The 15,011-nt window shown below is 50.6% G+C and overlaps 1 protein-coding gene across 1 annotated transcript; it reads left to right on the top strand.

Moving 5' to 3' along the window:
- Positions 1–125: 125 nt before the first annotated feature.
- Positions 126–8,703, top strand: KISS1R (KISS1 receptor). Its single transcript, XM_028713254.2, has 5 exons — positions 126–553; positions 2,116–2,240; positions 4,022–4,157; positions 5,392–5,624; positions 7,349–8,703. Exons 1-5 carry the CDS (start codon positions 307–309, stop codon positions 7,694–7,696), a joined length of 1,089 nt encoding a protein of 362 aa, XP_028569087.2. The 5' UTR covers positions 126–306; the 3' UTR covers positions 7,697–8,703.
- Positions 8,704–15,011: the final 6,308 nt, after the last annotated feature.

Raw genomic sequence — 15,011 nt, 5'->3', positions numbered from 1 at the left:
TCCCTCAGCCCCTGAGTCCGCCAGAGTTTCCTGGATCCCCATTTGAGGAGCGGCACAACATCTCTCTAGCTTGGTGAGCTGTCTGTGGTGCTGAAAACTCATGCCACTGGACGTCCTAAGCCCCAATTCGGGGTCCCTCAGCCCTGAGTCCGCCAGAGTTTCCTACATTCCCATTTGAGGAGCGGCGCAACATCTCTCTCGCTTGCTGAGCTCTCCGAGGTGCTGAAAACTCTTCCCAAAGGACGTCCCAAGCCCCAATTCGGTGCTCCTGGCCGGCAGAGGCTGCTCTCGACAAAAAGCAGAGCCATGCTAGTGGGCTCCTCCGTCTCCGACTTCAACGATTCCTTCCTGTTCCCGAACAGCTCGGCCTGCACCTCAGGGCTGTGGTGCGCCAATGTCTCGGAGCCCCGGAGCCCGCCGCGCTTGGTGGACGCGTGGCTGGTGCCCCTCTTCTTCGCCGTCCTGATGGTGGTGGGTCTGGCAGGCAACTCGCTCGTAATCTACGTCCTTGCCAAGCACAAGCAGATGAGGACGGCGACCAATTTCTACATTGGTGAGTTGGGTGAGAATAATGGAGGCATCTGGGTGGGTGGGAAGGAGGGTCAAAGCTGCTAGGGCTACTAGCGGGTGCCTGTTCTGTTTGCTGCTAGCCAGGACCGCTCTGCTCTGCATCCACGGTCAGGAGCAGTAATGTCCTGGGTTCAAATCCTGATTGCAGGTTTCCAAAAAGCATCTGGTCGGCCACTGGGAGAAAAGGGGCCAGGCAGTTCTTACGCTCTTTTGGGATGTTCTTATTGTGGGAATGTTCAGGGATGCAGGAGAGGATATATTGTCTGATTATATCCTTATCCAACTTGTGTTAACAAGTTCCCCAATTTCAGCAGAGTAAAACACTCCCCTTTATTTTAAGTTTGCAACGGCAGCGATTGCTCAGGCTCGCTAAAGCCTCTATAATAACTATTCTGGTAATTTCCCCTTATTCCCTCCTAAAACAGAAGAGACGACACAGTCTTTTACAAAAGTATAAAAAGAGTTTACTCACATTCTGTTCACAATCAGATCCCAGAAGGCAGACTTAAGCTTAATGAAGTAACATACATTTGGAGTCTATCTTATAGGAAGATAGTCCCTTTGTCCTCTCTGGGCTGGGAGCCAAGAGGGCATCTTTCGCTCAGTAGATGTTGCTTCTTCAATGCATGTGGTGAAAGAGAGAGAGATGGCTGCCCTGCCCTGTGCTTTTGTCCTTACCTGCACAGGTGAGGCCACACCCACCATTAGTCACATGTGGAGGAAGTCTGTCCCAGCCCAGAAGGAAACAGGAAGTTTACCTGCTGGCTGGACAAACATCCCTCCCCATGTCTATGCATGTTCACTCTAGGAATGTTGTACTTGACTGCTCTTGTGTTTCACACCCCACACTTATAGGATAGGGCCCACGATTCCTGGTGTTATTAGAAAGGGAGAAAAACTTATATAAAAAAATTATTTATCATTTTCAAACGAAAACAAACCAAGCATCAGCTTCCCTTCCCCCTTCCATGGTTCATTTCAATTTTCCCTTTACTGCCGCATATTCTAATTATTCCTTATTCTTCCTCTTCCCATTTCCCCTCCGTTGATGATTTTGCCCCTAAATTTATTCTCGCCCTGCTAATGTTTCAAGTTGCTGACAATAACTTTTTCAAATGTTCCACCGTCCCCCGTCCCCCAATCTTCTTTAAAGACTTTCTTCCAGGACTCAGCTACATTAGATTTTTTGTTAAAAAATCAGCGTTATACACATGCAACATCAGGGGGCGCAGGAGAGTAAAAAAAAATTCTATGCCGTTTTTCCATAGTGGTTTTTTCCTTTCGTTATGACGATTTGATTTCTGGCTTATTTATAGTGTTTCTTCCCCCACCCCTTGTGTGTAGATCCGTCCCTTATTCTACCAGTTAAGCTAGCCATTTCTGAAAGGGAGGGAAAATTTCCTCTAGTCACTTTCGATGTAATTTCATGCTTTTCCTCTAAATGATAAAAACCTCCACGCTTTCCTTACAGGGAAGTTGCTCCCTTCAATTTATCTTTCTTTCTTCTTCTAAACTTTTTCCATATTCTGCCCTTTGTCCAAACAGCGAACTTGGCCGTCACGGATATCATTTTCCTGATCTGCTGTGTCCCGTTCACGGCTGTCCTTTATCCTCTTCCGGGCTGGATTTTTGGGGAGTTTATGTGCAAATTTGTCAATTACATCCAACAGGTGAGTTTGTGACTGCATGCAGGGGTGATCTGCCCCCCCCCCCCCAAATCCTTTAAACCATGGGTAGGCAAACTAAGGCCCGGGGGCCGGATCTGGCCCAATCGCCTTCTCAATCCGACCTGCGGACAGTCTGGGAATCAGCGTGTTTTTACATGAGTAGAATGTGCCCTTATATTTAAAATGCATCTCTGGGTTATTTGTGGAGCATAGGAATTCATTCATTCCCTCCCCCCCAAAAAAAATATAGTCCAATAATTTCATCTGCTAGTCTGCCCTCGTAGATAATCTAACAGCCGCCCTGAACCCCGGTCTTGGCTGGGGAGGGTGGGATATAAATAAAAAATTATTGTTATTATTATAATTATTATCTTTGCAGCTCTGGGCAAGCAACGTCCTAAAAGGTAAAGGTAAAGGTACCCCTGCCCGTACGGGCCAGTCTTGCCAGACTCTGGGGTTGTGCGCCCATCTCACTCAAGAGGCCGGGGGCCAGCGCTGTCCGGAGACACTTCCGGGTCACGTGGCCAGCGTGACATCGCTGCTCTGGCGAGCCAGAGCCGCACACGGAAACGCCGTTTACCTTCCCACTATAAAGCGGCCCCTATTTATCTACTTGCACCCGGAGGTGCTTTCGAACTGCTAGGTTGGCAGGCGCTGGGACCGAGCAACAGGAGCGCACCCCGCCGCGGGGATTCGAACCACCGACCTTTCGATCGGCAAGCCCTAGGTGCTGAGGCTTTTACCCACAGCGCCACCCGCGTCCCTTAAAGCAACGTCCTAGCACCGTCCAATTTTTCTCTGACCGATAACGGACTTAAGGGTCCCTTGATGGAGAACAGGGCTGTAAAGCCAAGTCTGATTTTTGGGAATGAAGGCGTTGAAGCGTCCGTAATACAAGGTGCCACTGTAGTCTCTGTTGGACTTCTAGCAATGGGCAGCTTCATAACGCTTCTAGGTTCATGGTCTTGAAGGAGGCTTTGCCAGAGATTTCATGCTACACAGCAGCTTCTAGACTCAGTCTGCATAAGTATGGTCAATGAAAGTTCTTCCCTCAAGGATAAGGGACAATAATGGGTGTAGGGGACCTCTGTCAGCTATATGTTACTTATTAATTATTGTTTATTTATAAATTTAAGGGGACGCGGGTGGCGCTGTGGGTTAAACCACAGAGCCTAGGGCTTGCCGACCAGAAAGCCGGCGGTTCGAATTCCCGCAATGATGGGGTGAGCTCCCGTTGCTCGGTCCCTGCTCCTGCCAACCTAGCAGTTCGAAAGCACGTCAAAGTGCAAGTAGATAAATAGGTACCACTCCGGCGGGAAGGTAAACGGCATTTCCGTGCGCTGCTCTGGTTCTCCAGAAGCGGCTTAGTCCTGCTGGCCACATGACCCGGAAGCTGTACGCCGGCTCCCTCAGCCAGTTAAGTGAGGAAATCTGCCCTGAGTGCTCACTGGAAGGACAGATCCTGAAGCTGAGGCTCCAAGACTTTGGCCACCTCATGAGAAGAGAAGACTCCCTGGAAAAGACCCTGATGTTGGGAAAGATGGAGGGCACAAGGAGAAGGGGACGACAGAGGACGAGATGGTGGGACAGTGTTCTCGAAGAGACCAGCATGAGTTTGACCAAACTGCGGGAGGCAGTGGAAGACAGCAGTGCCTGGCGTGCTCTGGTCCAGGGGGTCACGAAGAGGCGGACACGACTAAACAACTAAACAACAACAACAAAGGCGTTTGGGAACCAAGGTCCCACTTTAATAATAACCCCACCCTCTCTTCTTGGCTTCGCAGGTCTCCGTGCAAGCCACATGCATCACCTTGACCGCTATGAGTGTTGACCGTTGGTACGTAACCGTCTTTCCCCTTCGAGCCCTGCGGCAACGCACTCCCTTCGTAGCAGCCACCGTCAGTGCCAGCATCTGGGTCGGTGAGTAGGGGGGCCGGCAAAGCATAGAGTACCCCTCAGTTTCCACAAAAGGGAAGTCCCTGCCCATTCGCCTCGGCCTGAACCTTGGCCAGCGCCCTCGCCACCCATCTCCTGCGAGGCGAAAGTCTGGAACGGATTAATCCGTTTTGCATGACTTTCTATGGGAGAGCGCACCTTGGTTTTGGAACGCTTTGGTTCTGGGACAGACTTCTGGAACAAGTCTGTTCCAGACTTGAGAACCAAGTTACCAAAATGGATTACAGTGGTTTCGGGTTCGTTCTGGAGGCCCGTTCTTAACCTGAAACTGTTCTTAACCTGAGGTACCACTTTAGCTAATGGGGCCTCCCGCTGCCGCCGCCGCACGATTTCTGTTCTCATCCTGAAGCAAAGTTCTTAACCTGAAGCACTATTTCTGGCTTAGTGGAGTCTGTAACCTGAAGCGTCTGTAACCTGAGGTACCACTCTAACCTGTTGCAGACTTTTAAAAACAACCCCTAAAACAGCAATTTAAGATGAATTTTGCTATCTAACAAGACCGTTGATCCATAAAACGAAAGTGATGAACAATGTACCGCAGTCATACTCGCTATCAATCCATCAGTAGCTGAACTGGGTTGCACACAGTCACAAAAACAAATACAGTGGTACCTCGGGTTAAGTACTTAATTCGTTCCGGAGGTCTGTACTTAACCTGAAACTGTTCTTAACCTAAAGCACCACTTTAGCTAATGGGGCCTCCCACCGCTGCCGCCGGAGCACAATTTCTGTTCTCACCCTGAAGCAAAGTTCTTAACCTGAAGCACTATTTCTGGGTTAGCGGATTCTGTAACCTGCAGCGTATGTAACCCGAGGTACCACTGTACATAGCAAAACCAGACAGACCTCAGCATAACACTCAAATCAGAAGCGTGACACTCAAAATGAAGCACGTTCAGTTTCCAGGACAAGTTCGCAAACCGGAACACTTCCTTCCGGGTTTGCAGTGTTTGGGTTCCAAGTTGTTTGAGTACCAAGGCGTTTGAGAACCAAGGTGCCGCTGTATACAATTGATCTTCCGTATAGATTGCCCATTGCACCTTATCGGACCGGGAAGTCCATTTTGCTTCTCCGCAAATTCTAGCAGAACATCTTTTGCTGGAGGAAGTTGCCCCACTTGACCTAGGGTTCGAGCCGGTTCTGTCCGAGACTTCAGAACCATTGGGTGAATTTGGGACCCTGGCCTTTCCGCCCGCAGGTTCCTTCGCCATCTCCACTCCGGTTTTGGTCTACAACCAGCTGACCGAAGGCTACTGGTTCGGGCCCCGGACCTATTGCAGCGAAACCTTCCCTTCCATCACCCACCAGAGGGCCTTCATCCTGTACAATTTCCTGGTGGTTTACCTGCTCCCCTTGCTGACGATCCTCCTTTGCTACACCGCCATGCTGTACCAGATGGGGCGCCCCACGGTGGAGACCTCCGAGAACCAGGTATCAATCGCATGACAATCTTGCAGTCGCCATTATTCCACTACCACCGCTTGCAAATCAGGTTTATTATCAAAACGTTATAAGGAAAAACTCCACTCCTTTTCCCTTATGGGGTATCCAAAAGCCCCTATAGAGTCCTAAAGTGGGTTCCCTATCGGTAGGAGAAAATAGCAGAGGCCAAGCAGACGGCACAAAAGGAAAGAGGAATGGGGAGGGAAGAGGAAACAGAGCGAGCTCAGGCTCCAAAACTCTTCCACTTGTAATTTCTACAATCTCCAGGTGTAATATCTGGTTATGCAATGTGAGAAATGTGAGGCTGGACCAGGCAGAACTTCCCTACGAGTTATTTAGGAAATAGAGGACATCTTTGCATGCTCTTGTTATAAGTAATAAACTGCTCCTTTTCCCCTTATGGGGTATCTGAGCGTGTCTAGAGTCCTTAAGTGGGTTTTCTATTGGTAGGAGAAAATAGCAGAGGCCAAGCAGTGAATATTGAGAAGCAAAGCGGCTAGTAAGCCTGGTCTTTATGTTTGCGGTGACAGAAATCTCTTCTGTACATGCCCAGAAACCGAAAATCGCTTCGTCGCAGGTGTGATTTTCAGCATCTGGGCATGCGCAGACGTGATTTCTGGCGTCGTGCTGTGCCGGCCCGGCCCATGGAGGATCTCTGTGGGAGTGATCTGGCCCATGCCTGGTAAGCCTTGCCAACCTTTGGTTTAGGGTGGGCGCCACCACCGAGAAAGCCCTGTGCCTGGTTCCCTGTAACTTTGCTTCTCGCAGGGAGGGAACCAACAGAAGGCCCTTGGAGATGGACCCCAGTGTCTGGGGTGGAGACACTCCTTCAGGTCTACTGGGCCATTTAGGGCTTGAAAGGTCAGCACCAACACTTTGAATTATGCTTGGAAATGTCTGGGAGCCAATGTAGCTCTTTCAGGACCGGTGTTATGTGGTCTCCACTCCCGGTCCCCAGTCCGGCTGCCGCATTCTGGATTAGTTGCAGTTTCTGGGTCACCTTCAAAGGTATCCCCACGGTGAGCACATTGCAGTAGTCCAAGTTGGAGATAACCAGAGCATGCACCACTCTGGACAGACAGTCTGCTGGCAGGGAGAGTCTCATCCTGCGTACCAGATGGATATTAAAAACACAATAAAACATCAGACATTTAAAATTTCCCTAAACAGAGCTGCCTTCAGATGTCTTCTAAAAGTCAAGTAGTTGTTTATTTCCTTGACATCTGATGGGAGGGGGCCACCACCAAGAAGGCCCTCTGCCTGGTTCCCTGTAACCGCACTTCTCGCAGGGAGGGAACCGCCAGAAGGGCCTTGGGTGGAGACACTCCTTCAGGGATACTGGGCCATTTAGGGCTTTCAAGGTCAGCACCAACACTTTGAATTGTGCTCGGAAACGTCCTGGGAGGTAGGTTTTCAGGACGGTGTTTTGTGGTCTCCACTCCCAGTCCCCAGTCTAGCTGCCGCATTCTGGATTAATTGCAATTTCCGGGTCACCTTCCAAGGCAGCCCCACAGAGAGCGCATGGCAGTAGTCCAAGCGGGAGATAACCAGAGCATGCACCACTCTGGCCAGACAGTCTGCGGGCAGGGAGGGTCTCATCCTGCGTACCAGATGGAGCTGGCAGACACAGAACTGACCTCCATGGGCAGCAGAGTCGAGACCGCAGAGGCCAAGCTGATCTGATTGCAAGTCCCCTTCTTGACTCCTCGCAGGTTCAACAGCTGGCCGAGCGCTCAGAAGCCATGCGGGGCAAGATATCGCGGATGGTGGGCACCATCGTCGTCCTCTTCGCCATCTGCTGGGGCCCCATGCAGCTTCTGATTCTCGCCCAAGCCTTCGGCGCCGGTTTCCGCCGCAACTATTACACCTACAAGCTGAAAATCTGGGCTCACTGCATGTCGTACGCCAGCTCCTCCCTCAACCCCATCGTCTACGCCTTCATGGGCGCCAGTTTCCAGAGGGCTTTCCGCAAAGTCTTCCCCTTCGCTGCCAAGCGCCAGGTGGGCAGATGCGAGCCCGGCGCCAACGTCGAGATGCGGTTTGTCTCTTCGGGGATGTAGGGCCTTCTCTGTGGTGTCCCCGACCCGAAGGGTCTTTTGCAGGAGCAAAAGCAAGCCATGTCGCGTTCGCTTTTCCTTTTTCCTCGCTCTCCGCGCGGCTGGGCTCGCTCGCTCGAGTCGCCTGGGGCGGTTTCCCTGCTGTTGCTGCTCTGAAAACACCCTATGAGACACCCGAGATGGGGGCGAGGAAGGGGTGGGAAAGGATTTTGCCAGAGAGGGAGGCGAGGGGGCTGTTTGGCAGCCGAGGGCCGCTTTCTCCACCTGCGCAAGCTTCCGGGGGCCACACACTAGCAATGGGCGGAAGCAGAGGGGGAAGTGGGTGGGGCAATGGATTTGAAAACTCGCTTCTGTACTAGGTCATCATTGGGGTTCAAGGACAACGCAGGCAAGAATGGCCATAGCTGTCAACGTTTTTTTTGCAAGGAATCCTATTCGGAATAAGGGAAGTTCCCTTAAAAAAAGGGAAACTTTGGAAGCTATGAGAATGGGGGGTGTCACCTGGGGACAGATAGCGAAGTCCATGGGGTGAATTGGGGTCTCAGGGGTCTCCCCACAAGTTGCAATAAGCCCAGGTCTTTGCAACTGTTCTTTGCGAGCGCTAAAGAGAGGATATTCAGGCAGCGATCAGTGCCGGATTTACGTATAAGCTAAACATGTTCTAGGTTAGGGCCCCACTCTATTGGGGGCCCCCAAAAAATTAAAGGAAAAAAACAACCATGATGTGCATTTCCAAAATATAAGATAAGAAATGAAATAAAACCTACATGCAGCAACAGTGTTTTGTGTTGTGTAGGCTCCTGTGATGTAAGTCATGGGCCCCGCCTGCTCCTTAAAAGATCACTGCTTTTCTCCTTTCTATATATAGGGTGCCTACATTCTGCTATTTATCTTGATTAGTAGCTTGCCTCATATGTTCGCACCTATTTCATGTTATAGCAAGTTTCTGGAGACCAGGTGATGAGTCTTTGTAAATTGTGTTTCTAAAGGAACTTTTGTCATCGCCAAATGCCAAGGTGTTTGCATTGTTCAGTTTGTTGTGAATAAAAAAAAAATCCCTTTAAGTTAGAGCTGAATAATTATTTCACTGTTAATATACTTCTTCTTAATTGTATTTCAGTTCAACAATTACTTTGATAGACGTATGATGCTTTGGGGGGGGGGTGTCTTGAGCAAAGGAGAGGCAATTTCAATTTCAGAGGGAAATAGTGATGGGTTCTGGGAAGGGAAAGGGCTGTAAGGGAGGATGGAGGTAGGAAAGGGGTAGGGGGTATCAGAGGTAGGAAAGGGGTAGAGCTCTGTGGCCCCTCTACACTTTTCTTAGCTCTGTGGCCCCCCACTATCCCTTTACTACCTCTGAGACCCCTCTACCCCTTTCCTAGCTCTGTGGCCCCTCTACCCCTATTCTACCTCTGAGACCCCTCTACCCTTTTCATAGCTCTGAGACCCCTCTACCCCTTTACTACCTCTGAGACCCCTCTACCCCTTTCCTGCCTCTGAGACGCCTCTACCCTTTTCGTAGCTCTGTGGCTCCTCTGCCTATGAGACCCCTCTATGCTTTTCATAGCTCTGTGGCCCCTCTACCTCTTTCCTGCCTCTGAGACCCCTCTACCCATTTCATAGCTCTGTAGCCCCTGTACCCCTTTCCTATCTCTGAGACCCCTCTACCCTTTTCATAACTCTGTGGCTCCTCTACCGCTTTCCTGCCTCTGATACCCCTCTACCCTTTTCATAGCTCTGTGGCCCCTCTACCTCTGAGACCCCTCTACCCTTTTCATTGCTCTGTGGCTCCTCTAACCGCTAGTCTACCTCTGAGACCCCTCTACCCTTTTCCTAGCTCTGTGGCCCTTCTACCCCTTTTCTACATCTGAGGCCCCTCTACCCTTTTCATAGCTCTGTGGCCCCTCTAGCGCTAGTCTACCTCTGAGACCCCTCTACCCTTTTCATGGCTCTGTGGCCCTTCTACCTCTTTCCTACCTCTGAGACCCCTCTACCCTTTTCATAGCTCTGTGGCTCCTCTGACCGCTAGTCTACCTCTGAGACCCCTCTGCCCTTTTCATAACTCTGTGGCTCCTCTACCGCTTTCCTGCCTCTGATACCCCTCTACCCTTTTCATAGCTCTGTGGCCCCTCTACCTCCGAGACCCCTCTACCCTTTTCATAGCTCTGTGGCTCCTCTAACCGCTAGTCTACCTCTGAGACCCCTCTACCCTTTTCCTAGCTCTGTGGCCCTTCTACCCCTTTTCTACATCTGAGGCCCCTCTACCCTTTTCATAGCTCTGTGGCCCCTCTACCGCTAGTCTACCTCTGAGGCCCCTCTACCCTTTTCATAACTCTGTGGCTCCTCTACCCCTTTTCTACCTCTGAGACGCCTCTATCGTTTTCATACCTCTATGGCCCCTCTACCCATTTCCTGCCTTTGAGATGCCTCTACACTTTTCATAGCTCTGTGGCCCCTCTACCCTTTTCATAGCTCTGTGGCTCCTCTACCTCTGAGACCCCTCTACTCTTTTCATAGCTCTGTGGCTCCTCTACTGCTAGTCTACCTCTGAGACCCCTCTACCCTTTTCATAGCTCTGTGGCTCCTCTACCCCTTTCCTATCTCTGAGACGCCTCTATCGTTTTCATAGCTCTGTGGACCCTCTACCTCTTTCCTACCTCTGAGACCCCTCTGCCCTTTTCATAGCTCTGTGGCCCCTTTCCTACCTCTGAGACACCTCTACCCTTTCCATATCTCTGTGACCCCTTTCCTACCTCTGAGACCCCTCTACCCTTTTCATAGCTCTGTGGTCCCCACTTCCCCCTATTCTGCCCCTGAGACCCCTCTACCCCTTTCATAGCTCTGTGGTCCCCTCGTCCTCCTTTTCTACCCCTGAGATCCCTCTACATTTCTCATAGCTCTGTGTTCCTCTCTTCCCCTATTCTGCCCCTGAGACCCCTCTACCCTTTTCATAGCTCTGAGGCCCCTCTACCCCTATTCTGCCCCTGACACCCCTCTACCCTTTTCATAGCTCTGTGGTCCCCACTTCCCCCTATTCTGCCCCTGATACCCCTCTGTGCTTTTCATAGCTCTGTGGTCCCCTCTTCCCCCTATTCTGCCCCTGAGACCCCTCTACCCTTTTCATAGCTCTGTGACCCCTTTCCTACCTCTGAGACCCCCTCTACTCTTTTCATAGCTCTGTGGTCCCCACTTCCCCCAATTCTGCCCCTGAGACCCCTCTGAACTTTTCATAGCTCTGTGTTCCCCACTTCCCCCTATTCTGCCCCTGAGACCCCTCTACACTTTTCATAGCTCTGTGTTCCACTTTTCCCCCAATTCTACCCCTGAGACCCCTCTACACTTTTCATAGCTCTGTGTTCCACTTTCCCCCCAATTCTGCCCCTTAGACCCCTCTGCACTTTTCATAGCTCTGTGGGCCCCTTGCCTACCTCTGAGACCCCTCTACACTTTTCATAGCTCTGTGGTCTCCGTGGCCTATGAGACCACAGAGCTATGAAAAGTGTAGAGGGGTCTCAGAGGTAGGCAAGGGGCCCACAGAGCTATGAAAAGTGCAGAGGGGTCTAAGGGGCAGAATTGGGGGAAAGTGGAACACAGAGCTATGAAAAGTACAGAGGGGTCTCAGGGGTAGAATTGGGGGGAAAGTGGAACACAGAGCTATGAAAAGTGTAGAGGGGTCTCAGGGGCAGAATAGGGGGAAGTGGGGACCACAGAGCTATGAAAAGTACAGAGGGGTCTCAGGGGCAGAATTGGGGGAAGTGGGGACCACAGAGCTATGAAAAGAGTAGAGGGGGTCTCAGAGGTAGGAAAGGGGGAAGAGAGGACCACAGAGCTATGAAAAGGGATAGAGGGGCTCAGAGGTAGGAAAGGGGCCACAGAGCTATGAAAAGCAGAGGGCTCTCAGGGGCAGAATAGGGGAAAGAGAGGACCACAGAGCTATGAAAAGTGTAGAGGGGTCTCAGGGGCAGAATAGGGGGAAGAGGGGACCACAGAGCTATGAAAAAGGGTAGAGGGGTCTCAGAGATAGGAAAGGGGCTACACAGCTATGAAAAGCGTAGAGGGGTCTCAGAGGCAGAATAGGGGGAATAGGGGACCACAGAGCTATGAAAAAGGATAGAGGGGTCTCAGAGGTAGGAAAGGGGCTACAGAGCTATGAAAAGTGTAGAGGGGTCTCAGGGGCAGAATATGGGGAAGAGAGGACCACAAAGCTATGAAAAGGGTAGAGGGGTCTCAGGGGCAGAATAGGGGGAAGAGAAGACCACAGAGCTATGAAAAAGGGTAGAGGGGTCTCAGAGGTAGGAAAGGGGCTACAGAGCTATGAAAAGCGTAGAGGGGTCTCAGAGGCAGAATGGGGTAGAGGGACCACAGAGGTAGGAAAGGGGTAGAGGGGCCACAGAACTATGAAAAATGTAGAGGGGTCTCAGAGGTAGCAAAGGGGTTGTGGGGGCCATAGAGCTATGAAAAGGATAGAGGCGTCTCAGAGGTAGTAAAGGGGTAGAGGGGCCACAGAGCTATGGAAAGGATAGAGGTGTCATAGGGGTAGAATAGGGGTAGAGGGGCCACAGAGCTATGAAAAGTATAGAAGCGTCTCAGAGGTAGGAAAGGGGCCACAGAGCTATGAAAAGGGTAGAGGGGTCTCAGAGGTAGACTAGCGGTAGAGGGGCCATGGAGCTATGAAAAGGGTAGAGGCGTCTCAGAGGTAGGAAAGGGGCCACAGAGCTATGAAAGGGGTAGAGGGGTCTCAGAGGTAGGAAAGGGGTAGAGGGGCCACAGAGCTATGAAAGGGTTAGAGGAGTCTCAGAGGTAGGAAAGGGGTAGAGGGGCCACAGAGCTATGAAAGGGTTAGAGGAGTCTCAGAGGTAGGAAAGGGGTAGAGGGGCCACAGAGCTATGAAAAGGGTAGAGGGGTCTCAGAGGTAGGAAAGGGGTAGAGGGGCCACAGAGCTATGAAAGGGGTAGAGGGGTCTCAGAGGTAGGAAAGGGGTAGAGGGGCCACAGAACTATGAAAAAGGGTAGAGGGGTCTCAGAGGTAGGAAAGGGGCTACAGAGCTATGAAAAGTGTAGAGGGGTCTCAGAGGCAGAATAGGGGTAGAGGGACCACAGAGGTAGCAAAGGGGTTGTGGGGGCCATAGAGCTATGAAAGGCTATTTAAAATTTTTATCGATTTTAAAACTCGATTGGGAGCCGCCAAGAGTGGCTGGGGAAACTCATCCAGATGGGCGGGGTATAAATAATAAATTATTCTTCTTCTTATTATCCGCATGTAGACAAACTGCATTTCCTCGTCTCCTTGGATTTGAAGAGGCTGGTTGCTTTATCCCAAGGTCAATAATAATCATAAAGATCAAGCGAGAATCGAGCTATGATTTCATCTATAGCACGGGTGTCAAACACAAGGCCCGCGGGCCAAATCCGGCCCGCCAGACCTCGTCATGTGGTCCGTGTAGCCACCGGCGGCCGCCAGCCTTCACCTTTTATTCTCGCTTCTTCTTTTTTTGACACAAGAAAGCTGCCTCTTCAGCGCATGCGCGGCAGCTTACAAGCCAGAGAACGTCTGCCCTCTAGCGGCGCCGGCCGTTCTACATAGGAAACCTCCACTTGTTTTTATATTGAGCGCATATTGAGTCCTATAGATACAACCGGCCCTTTGAGGGTGACCAAACTGCTGACGCGGCCCCCGATGAATTTGAGTTTGACACCCCTGATCTATAGGAAGCCGCAGGGGGAGAGAGTCTCAGCCAAGGTACCAGATGGAGCTGGGAAGCAGAACTGACCTGGTTTTTATTTTTGTGGAACGGGCAAATGCGCCTTGTAGCCGATCCCCAAGCAGCTGGCAAGATGTGGTAGCTGGAAGCTTCCTACTTAAACATGGCAGTGTAGGGAACCCGCTTAAGGACCCTAAACGGGCTCTAGGATACCCCGTAAGGGAAAAGAAGGAGGTTTTTTTCTTCTTATAACAGTTGGAAGGGACCTCCAAAGGTCATCCAGTCCACCCCCCTTCGATGCAGGAACCCCAGCGGAAGAATCCATGATGAATGGCCATCCAAACTCTGCTTCCAAAAGCTCCAAGGAAGGAAGAGGTGCCAGAGCTTTATTATTATTATTATTATTATTATTATTATTATTATTATTATTATTCCCCAGCCAGCACATATAAAAACACAATAAAACACCAAACTTTAAAAACTTCCCAATAAAAGGCTGCTCTCTCTCTCTCTCTCTCTCTCTCTCTGTGTGTGTGTGTGTGTGTGTGTGCTGCTCGCCGTTGTTAACACGACTTGTGTAGGGTTCGTATATTAAGAGACATACGGCAAAGTGGTACCCAAAGAGATATCTGTGGGGTTTAAGGTAAGGTGGAGTCCAGTGGGTGGGACCTTTGGGGTGTGCCGCGTGCCGATTGGCTGAGGGTGGAGCGTGACAGACAGGTGACAGGGCAGTTAAAGGATTTGGGCTTGGGAGAGGGAGGAGAATGGCTGGTTTGGGCAGTAAGGAGCAGTGGTTAGAGCAGGCGGCATAGGATTAGGGAGTTAAACCCATGCGACGAAACACACCAAAGCGTCCTAAACCCTGTTTAATGGGAGCAAACTTCGCAAAAACTCATTCTACTCTGGTTTTACTATAATAATAAAAATTTTAAAAATTCAACTTCTTTCTCCAAACCGCGTCTCATCTTTGGCCAGGCAGAGTCCGTCAAGAGCGTCCTCAGAAGTCCGTAAGTTAAGCGACCGCTTGAGTCCTAGAAGGGGACCCTGGGGTCATCTAGTCCAACCCGCTTTTGTGCAGAAATCTCTGTCCTCACGGTTGCTAACGAAATGCCATTATACAGAAGACAGAGCCCCACATAGTGGACTTGGGCAGGGCTCAAATTCCAGTTCCTAAATTTGCTGAGCAGATTCCAGGAAATCCATTTTGGGGGCTCCGACTAGCTGATTTCCCTCCGAAGCGGCTGTTTGGTCTCCGCAGACAAAATACTTTGTCGACAAGTCTCAGCTTTGGGAAGTAGCGAGGAATCTGCCCGGCTGAGGTCATCCAAAATTTGGCAGTTTTTAAGTCCTGGCCGGATGCAAAACTGGTTCCTTGTTATATAGGCGTCAATAATAAAACATATAAATTCCAAAGATACGGACGAAAAGGAGGGGTGGATGGTTTTTGCCCAGTTATCCGAGAGATCTGAAAAAATATACTTTTGCCCAGAAAACGTTGACCTTGGTTCAGTCCTGCAAACGGACCCAGGTGGGTCTCAGTATCCTGGCATAGCGGCAAGGCCCCCCCTAGGCATACAAAATAAATTAATGTCCTCAGTTTGTGCTGGAAAACGACCT

The sequence above is a fragment of the Podarcis muralis genome, chromosome 18 (assembly GCF_964188315.1).
Source record: "Podarcis muralis chromosome 18, rPodMur119.hap1.1, whole genome shotgun sequence".
In the NCBI taxonomy this organism is placed as follows: Eukaryota; Metazoa; Chordata; class Lepidosauria; order Squamata; family Lacertidae; genus Podarcis; species Podarcis muralis.
Note: the sequence above shows the minus strand (reverse complement) of the source record. Positions and strands in the feature narration are given on the sequence as shown.